Source organism: Molossus molossus, unplaced genomic scaffold (genome assembly GCF_014108415.1).
Source record: "Molossus molossus isolate mMolMol1 unplaced genomic scaffold, mMolMol1.p scaffold_m16_p_33, whole genome shotgun sequence".
Taxonomy (NCBI): Eukaryota; Metazoa; Chordata; class Mammalia; order Chiroptera; family Molossidae; genus Molossus; species Molossus molossus.
The window spans coordinates 34328-43305 of NW_023425370.1; the positions used below are offsets into that span (position 1 = coordinate 34328).

At 50.6% G+C, this 8978-nt stretch overlaps 1 protein-coding gene across 1 annotated transcript; it reads right to left on the reverse strand.

The window, feature by feature from the left end:
- Nucleotides 1-5593: 5593 nt before the first annotated feature.
- On the reverse strand, nt 5594-8474 carry CUNH8orf33 (chromosome unknown C8orf33 homolog). Its single transcript, XM_036281288.1, has 6 exons — nt 8414-8474; nt 7977-8291; nt 7753-7837; nt 7483-7629; nt 7026-7149; nt 5594-5814 (listed from the first exon to the last, which is right to left on the reverse strand). Exons 1-6 carry the CDS (start codon nt 8417-8419, stop codon nt 5784-5786), a joined length of 708 nt encoding a protein of 235 aa, XP_036137181.1. The 5' UTR covers nt 8420-8474; the 3' UTR covers nt 5594-5783.
- Between the last annotated feature and the right edge of the window lie 504 nt (nt 8475-8978).

Sequence of the window (8978 nt, forward strand, 5' to 3'; positions counted from 1 at the left end):
AGGCTTATCATGTATAAAAGGCAGCTGGAACCTGGGCTTGGGGCTCAGCCTTTGGAGGTGACTCCGCTGAGACAGCACCAGTGTGCATTACACAGTCCTTTTCTAATCCTCCAAGTGTGTGCCGTCAAATTTCTGCCACAACATGGAAAGACAGTGAAGGCCATCAACAAGTGGACTGTGAGACCTTGGGAGCTAGCTGGCTCCTCAGTGATGAAAACAGCAGTTTGCATTGCACACAGCTTTCAGGGAAACACCTCCCCCTCCTGTTAAAACTCAGTGCCATTGACCCAAACTCCCAGAGGCCTTCACGACAACCAAAGGGGTTGTCAGTTTACTCATTTACTGAAGAACATTCTTCACTAACTAATCCCTAAGTAATCGCTAACCCTGGGGTAATAACTAACCCTTGAGTAATCCTGGGGTCGGCGCCAGGGATAATCTATTGAAAACATCTTGACCTTTGAGATGTCTGGGAAACTGAGCAACAGGTAATTAACTAACTGCTAAATTCCGCTTCTGTAACATGCTTGCTTACACGTAGCAACCCCCCTTACAAAATCCTATAAAAAGGAGCCATTTTAGCTCTCCGCCGCCGCAGTTACTCCTGTGTGGGACATACTGCAGGTGCCTGCGAACTTAGCTCAATAAACTCCTTTTGTTAAACCCCATTTCGGCGTCTGAGTTTGGTCGATCTCCTGGGTTACAGCACTCCCTTCATGCTATGTTTTTCTCTGTTGCCTGTACTCTGTAAAAGCTTGTGCTGGGAAAGCCGGCCACCCCCAGTGAGAGGGATTCAGCAGTTCAGCTTCACCGGAGGCAGCCCGTGGGCGCAGCAGGAAAGGGCGATCCACCTGGCTCACGGAGACTAATAAACCCCTGTCCTTCACAGCAGTTCTCCCAGTTATTTCTTCATAATCCAAAACAGTGCACAGAGGTCTTCTGAGACCTCAGCACCTGGCATAACAATACATAATCCTAATGTATATACCCACTTGGTCTTACTTGGCCAAGAATTAGCCCCTGAGGGACTTGCAAACTTCTTTTCCCCACGATAAAGGTATAGAATGACTCTACTAAGAAGCTTGTCTCCATAAGGCTCCGTGGGGTGAGGTGGAGGACTGGAGGGTGGCATCAGCTCTGGCGGGGGCACTGGGAGCCAGCAGACAGCAGAGGGACTTGAACCCAACAACCTATTCACAAGGTCTTACTGTAAGATTTCTCACCGAGTAAGAAAGAGAAACAGAACCACAAAAGTGGGCAAGAAAGTTTTATTGGAGCAGTCCAGGCAAGGTTCGCTGGTCCGGGTTTCGGGTCAGGGAAGTCGCACTGTTCTGTCCACCCAGGAAAGTTTTATAGGGGAGGTTGAAGAACAAAGAGAGGAGGGACTTGATTGGTCGAGGGGTAAGGGGTGAGTCTGCACAACAAAGAGAGGAGGTATTTGATTGGTGGTTCCAATTCCTCCCGCAGTCTCTTTCCCCAAAGTCAGGTGATTCCTCCGAGCCCACCGACTTCACATTCCGACCTTTTGTGTTAGGTGTGGGCACCATTTCTGTCTGGCTACTTCCTGCTGGGTAGGGATGTGTGGGGAGGGAAGGTCAGCGGTGGGCGGCTCAGTAGGGAGGCGCATGTAGGGGTGAAGTAGCATCCGGCCACAGCGTTAATGAATGTACTGTCAAAATAAGAACATTTGTTTGAACTCTGTAAAAACAAGTAAAGCCCTGGCCAGTTTGGCTCAGCGGTTAGAGCGTCGGCCTGCGGTCCGGAGAGACCCGGGTTCGGTTCCCGCTAAGGGCACGTACTTCGGTTGCAGTTTGTTCCCGGCCCTGGTTGGTCGTGCGGGTGGCAGCCACTCGATGTGTCCCTTCACATCGATGTTTCTCTCTCTCTCTCCCTTCCTCTCTCTCCCTCCAACTCCATCTGTACAAAAAATGGAAAAATATCCTCGGGTGAGGATAAAAAAAAAAAAAAAGTAAAAAGCTTGGCCACGTGGCTTGGTTGGTTGGAGCATTGACTGGTACACAGGAAGGGTGTGACTTTGATCCCAGGTCAGGCGCTTTTGGGGAGACAACCAATGGGCGTTTCCTGGTCATACAGATGTTTCTGTCATGCCCCTTCTGTGTCTCTGAAATTGTTGAAGATTAAAGCAGAAAAACATATAGATAGGCAAAGCTGGGAAAGAGCATGAAGAAATGTAATGTGAGCTGCTAGAAAAATTATTTTCCTTAGTTTTAATTACATTAATGATTAGATGAAATAGTAACAACATTCTTTAAAAAAAAAAAAAAAAGGTCTTTATTGATTTTCTGGAGAGGAAGGTAGAGAGAGAGAAACACTGATCGTCTGTCTCCCACACGCGCCCCCCCCCACCACCACCACCACCAGGAACCGAGCCTGCCACCTGGGCTTGTGCTCTGACCGGGAATCGAACCAGGACCTCTCAGTTGGGACAATGCCCAATCCAGTGAGCCACCCCAGTGGGGCAGTAACAGCATTCGTAGTATTTAAAATGAGTTCAGGGTCTGGAGGATTGGTGTTCTAGGAATCAGAAGTGTTATGTCAATGAAACTGTGTCTCCTATAGAAACTCACAATATGGCAAATGTTACAATTTCAAAGAGGGACATTTTAGAGGATGAATTCTGGCAACTGAAAGACCAAGATGATTCTTAGTTTCATTATAGAACAGTTTTAAAAGAGTGATTTATGATCCATGAAAAGGAATCATATTCAGATGCCTGCAGTGAGGCCTGTGTGTCTCTCCCCCCCCCCCCCCCCCGTCCCTTTCTCTCTTTGAAGTCAATAAAAACATTACAAAAAAGGTGCAAAGTAGAAAAGCAGCCACTTTGAGGTAAACAATTAGAGGAGTTTTTATTCTCTTCAGACTGACAGGAGACCAGGCTGGGAGAGGAAAGAGAAGCTTCTGGTGCTGTCACCACAGTGGAGCTTATTTTTAAATTATGTCATGTTTTTTCTCTAGTACTTTTGCCCTAAAATGAAAATGGCCTTGTTTTATGCAGCTTATTTAATACAGATAAATTTATTCAAAATTCTATCCCACGGGGGTGGGGGTGGGGGTGGGGACTACCACAATTTAAAGAACAAAGCTTTGCATCTCTACATGCACATTTCTGTTCTACTTATTAGATACCATGTACTATTTTAGGTTCTTAATACTGATGCAAAACCTTTGGATTTTCCTTTTCTAATATGTGCATTTAAGGGTGTACATGTTTTCATAAGTTTTGGAATGTAATATAATTTATATTGATTTTTAGTGAGAGAAGGGAGGAGAAACAGAAACATCCACGGGCTGCCTCCTACACACCCCCATAGAGGATCGATCCTGAAATCTGGGCATGTGCACTGACTGTTGATCTCGTGGTGCACAGGGGAGTGCTCACCCACTGAGCCCCACAGCTGGGTGGTAGGTAGTACTTTTCATTACCATCAAGTTGGAATTGTTTTCTAGCTCCAATGGAGGTTTGTTTTTGTTATTTAGAAGTGTATTTCATAACTTTTAAATATAAGACGTTTCTAGTTACCTTTCATTCATGGTTTTCAGGCTAACTGCAATGACAAGAAACATACTTGATATAATTTCAAGCCTTTGTATTTTGTTGAAACTTGCTTTTGAATACAACGTGGTCACTCAAGAGTGTCCCAAGTGTGTGCTCTGCCATTACCTTGTGTGCATCCTGGGAATGACAACTCAGTGTGTGCCTTAGTGCACAGGGATGCCGTATTTAGGAACACTGACTGCAATCCGCTGCTCATGTTCAGTTTTTATACCATTACTAATTTTTTTTAGTCTATTGTATACAAGAGATGCGATCTGTCCCTGAATGAGGTGTGTCAATATGATCAATTTATTCTTCTTGCAGCTGTTGTATATTTCAGTTGCTGTTACAAAATGCATAGACATTTGGAGCTTCCCAGTACAGTAAAATTATACATAGGATGTATTCATTACTAATACTGCTTTTTGTTTTCAAGTCTATTGCATGTTATTCTATAATTTTAATTAGGTTTATGTTTGCATAAGAAAGGTTTATGTTTGCATAGTCAGGTAAGAGATGGGGCCCAGAGCACATCAGATGAGCAGGTGTCCTTGAGGTGAGCGAGTCTGAGGAGCAGGTACAGCCAGTCTGTGATGTGAGGACCAGAAGAGGGCTTCCAGACTGTGTGTGGGGTACAAGTCTCAAGTGCCTGTTTAACTGAGCAATTACTCTAGACCACCTTTCCTCAGCACATCCTCAAGACTGGATAACACATTTAGGGGTGCACCACTTCTGGTCCAAGTATCACGAGCTGCGCGGCTAGTCGAGCCAGACCTGAGGAGGGGCGCCAGAAGACTAAAAAAGACAGACATCATAGAGAGAAAAGCTGGGGCCAGGTGGGACACTGCGCCCTGATAGAGAAACAGTGACCCCAGCTAGCTCAGCAAGTTTATTATATAGCCAATTGGGGGGGAGGGGTGCTAAAAGTTTTGTCTTCAAACCCAAGATGTTTCTCATTGGCCTCTGAAGTCAGGTGAGAACTGTTGACACATTCTTGCCTGGCTCATTAGGCTCCTGCGTGGCTTTGCCAGCACACGGACTTACGAGAACCCTTGGGCAGGATGCTTCTGTGTGAGCCTTTCCAGCATGCAGGGTCAACAGAATGCCAGGGACCAAAAGCTCCTGGGTGAGCTGTGCAAACACCACAGGAATAAGAGACCTTGGCTCAGCCGCCCTCCACCCACCTCCACCCACCCCATTTACAGATGGGTGAACTGAGGCCGGGGAAGGAGGTGTGACCAGGCTGCGGTGACCCAACACAGAAGCCCCGGAGGAAACCACAAAACCACTGTGTCCTCATTAGAAAAACCATATAATGGACAGGGCAGCAAAATGGTAGCCAAGAGGGCAGGCAGGACAATCTCATCTCTGGTCTTAAAGTGCTTTCCCCACGTGTTGTGCTTCCCAAAGTCCGACCCGCCACAGGGCCTTTCTGGGAAGCTCACTCAGCAGCACTACACAGCACTCACCTTTGTGTGTCTCTCCCCCAGACAGGGCAGTTACTTTCTTAAAGCTGTTTATTCTCCCAGATGCCTAGACCTTGAAGCAGGATTAAGTTGGTTACTTCAGGAGCAGCAAGAACAAGCAAGATGGGAACAGGGGAGTGGACCCCATCAGAGAGGCAGTCAGGAACCTAAAAATGTGGGGGCCTCATCCCCCAGCTTCACATCGTATCCTGGGCACAATAAAGTGACTGGTGAGAGAGATAGTACCCAATGTGCATTACTCTGGCTGTAGACAGGAGTGTCAGGGCACTAACCCTGGAGGCTCAAACACCAGTCGGGGTAAGAGTTGAGGGGTAGGGACTGGGGGGTGGGTGGAGGAATTGAGCACAAAAGAGAAAATAGTCTTGCACACAGACTAGTGTGGTGACTGCCAGGGGGAGGGGGGAGTGGGGAGGGAGGGATGTGGATAGGATGCGGGGATAAATGGTGATGAACGGAGACTTTACTTTGGGTGGTGAACACACAATACAGTGTACAGATGTGTTGTAGAATTGTGCATCTAAAGTCTGTATGCATCGCTATGCTAACCAGTGTCTCCCATATAAACTCAATAAAATTTTTAGTAAACAAAGAGAGGTAGGGCCAGGATCAGAGGGTCAAGCAGTGAAGTAAGACAAAGCATAGGATACCAGAGATTTATTCTGCAGACGGAGCTCACATGCCAGTGAAGTACTGAACATGTGTTAGAGAAAGAGCAGTCAAGGATGACCCAGGTTCTGACCTCATCGACCGGGTGGGCAGTAGTGCCGTTCACTGAAAAGCAGAAAACAAACGGACACTATGGGGCTAACTGAATATTTTGGACAAGTTTGAAATGCCTATGAAACATCAAAGCAGAGATGTTGAGTAGGCAGGTGGGCTCCAGATACCTATCTAGTCTGGAATGCAAGTTTGGGAGATGACAGCAAAGACAGAATCAAACTCACTGAAGACTGAGATACCTGCAAAACCCAATTCCGCACAGCACAAGCCCTGGGACTGCCTGCAGTAGTCAACATTTAGAGAGGTCATCTAAGAACAAAGGCTGGCCTGCTGAGGGCCAGGCTGGTCCCTGAGGATGCTCAGAATGAAGGCAACACAAAGGACTGAACACTGGGATGAAGGCCTGGACTCCACAGTGCCAGGCGTCTGCTCATCTGTACTTCGTCAAACACAGGCAATTGACAGACATTCTCACTCATCCCTTTTTTGTTGTTGTTAATCCTTACCCAAGGATATTTTTCCATTGATTTTTAGATAGAGTAGAAGGAAGGGAGGGAGGGAGCGAGGAAGAGAGAGACATCAATGTAAGAGAGACACATTGATTGGCTGCCTCCCGCAAGGCCCCAGTCAGGGTGAGGGATTGGACCTGCAACCCAAGTACATGACTGGGAATCAAACCTGCAACCCTTCAGTCCAAGAGCCAGCACTATAATCACTGAGCCAAACTAGCCAGGGCTCACTCATCCATTTTTATTTTATTATTAGTTTCCTTTTTGTTGTTTTTTATTATTATGTTTGTTTTTACTCATCCATTTGTATAAGAGTTTCAGTAGGGCAATGTGACAGAACGACAGAAAGCCCCGTCCTGTGCCCTTCCATAAATGAGCACCAATATGAGACTAAGCAGCTTCCCCACTCATTCTCAGGCACTTGTGGTAACCCTGAAAACTGAGCAAGATGCTGTCCCTGACACATGCTATCACTTCAGATTACTGCAGAAACCTTTCTAAACAGACCTCCCTCTTCTAGCAACAGGAACCATTCATCTGAAAACCTACCAATGTTGGGACAGTACTCAATATGCTAGTCTCACATCTGCCCAAGAGCCACTGCAGCAGGTTAACTGACCAGCCAGGGACAGACCAACCCCACATCCATCCAACAGAGCATTCCTGGAGAGGCTCTGCACTCAAGACAAACCCCACACACCCTGGGAAGGGGGAGAATTGCGGGATGAGGGGACAGGCTAAAAGAAATTGAACCTAAACTCTTCATCAGTAGCGTCCAGAGTTGCCTTGGTTCCCCTTGCCAGGCGGGGCCTGCAGACCCTTCCGCTCTTCTTTCTGATGGCCTCACCTACAGGCTGCACCTGGGCAGAGTGGGCTGCTGTGGGGGAGGAGAGAGAGTGTCAGAACTGAGTAATAATAGCTACCCTTAACTGTGCCCATACAACCCTACCTACGTTACATAAATTAAGGGATATACTTCTCAAAATGATAAGGAAAGTATTATCACCACCCCATTTTAGAATCACAGAGAAATTCACTGATTCTCCCATTCTTTTCTCCCCCTCACAGGCCTGAGTTCTGTGCTCTGGAGGCCCAGGCTTTCTCTATCCCCATTCCCTTCTGCTTTCCCTCGCCGGCTCTGCTGCTCTGGGGTTCTTCCTTTTCCTCCCTAGGCTTTTAGTCCTGAATCAACCAGTTCCCAGCTCCTCACCAGTCTTGAGAGCCCGCAGGACTTCTCGCCACTCGGCTTCCATCTGAGCCCTGTAATCCCCAAACAATGAGCGCATCAGCTGCCTCTTCCGGGGCAGAGGGGTTCTTTGGTTGCGCAGGGCTCGGATTGCCCCAATAGCCTGCTCTTCTGCAGATAAAAATTAAGTGCTAAAGACCTCCTCTGTTCTTACCTCCTGCACAAAAGCAAGCCCATCCCTTGGCAGGACTGTCAAGGTTCACCTCCACCCAACTCTACAGAGAGATCTCTCACTCTGTTTTGGACTGGGTCTCTGCATCCTGAGGCCCAGTTCCAGCTGCTCCACGCACCAGGCCAGTTCCCGAGCCAGCTGCTCCGCCTGAGATAGATGGGAGACAGTGGCTGTGAGAGAGACTACGAGGGCCCTGCGGCCTCCACCCCCTCCCTGCCCTAACTCCGCAAATCCGAGACCACAGACGCTAGCGGACTTCCCCGTCCCCACTGAGGACGGTCCTTGCCTGGGCCTCCGCACTTAGAGGGGCTTCCTCTGGGGCCGGCTTTTCGGAGGCCTTCCCGCCTCCAGTAGACACAGAGGCCCCGTTACGGCTTTTCTTCTTCTTTTGCTTCCTAGAGGCTGCACCGCCTCCGGGACACGCCCTGCAAGCGGCGTCACCGCGCGTGGGGTGCTCTGAACGGGGACTGACGGGATGAGACGGGACAGTGGAAGGGCTCGGGGCGCCGGGAGGCGGTCCAGGGAGCCAGGGGCTGCTTGGCGCGCGGGCGGGACCTGGGCCTGGGGCCGCCGGAGTCTCCCGAGCGGGATGTCCTAGGGCCTGGAGAAAGCGGGGCAGCAAGAGGGTCACGGGGGAGAGCCGACGGCCGAGGCCCCGCCACCCGCCTCCCGCCACCCGCCTCCCGCCACCCGCCTCCCGTGCACCCTCTAGGTACTGCTCACCGCCATGCGCCGCAGTAGCAGCCGGAACTACGTAGAGTGTGGAGAGTGTGGCGTAGTTCGCTTCTCCGGAAACGCGTCTTCGGCGCATCCGGCAAGGTGGGCGGGACCCGCAGTGCGCGGGGACCCGCAGTGCGCGGGCCGCAGTGCGCGGGGACCCGCAGTGCGCGGGGACCCGCAGTGCGCCGGGACCCGCAGTGCGCCGGGACCCGCAGTGCGCCGGGACCCGCAGTGAGTGGGCGGCACCCGCAGTGGGCCGGACCGCAGTGGGCCTGGACCCGCAGTGAGTGGGCGGCACCCGCAGTGGGCCGGGACCCGCAGTGAGTGGGCGGCACCCACAGTGGGCCGGACCGCAGTGGGCCGGGACCCGCAGTGAGTGGGCGGCACCCGCAGTGGGCCGGGACCCGCAGTGAGTGGGCGGCACCCACAGTGGGCCGGACCGCAGTGGGCCGGGACCCGCAGTGAGTGGGCGGCACCCGCAGTGGGCCGGACCGCAGTGGGCCGGGACCCGCAGTGAGTGGGCGGCACCCGCAGTGGGCCGGACCGCAGTGGGCCGGGACCCGCAGTG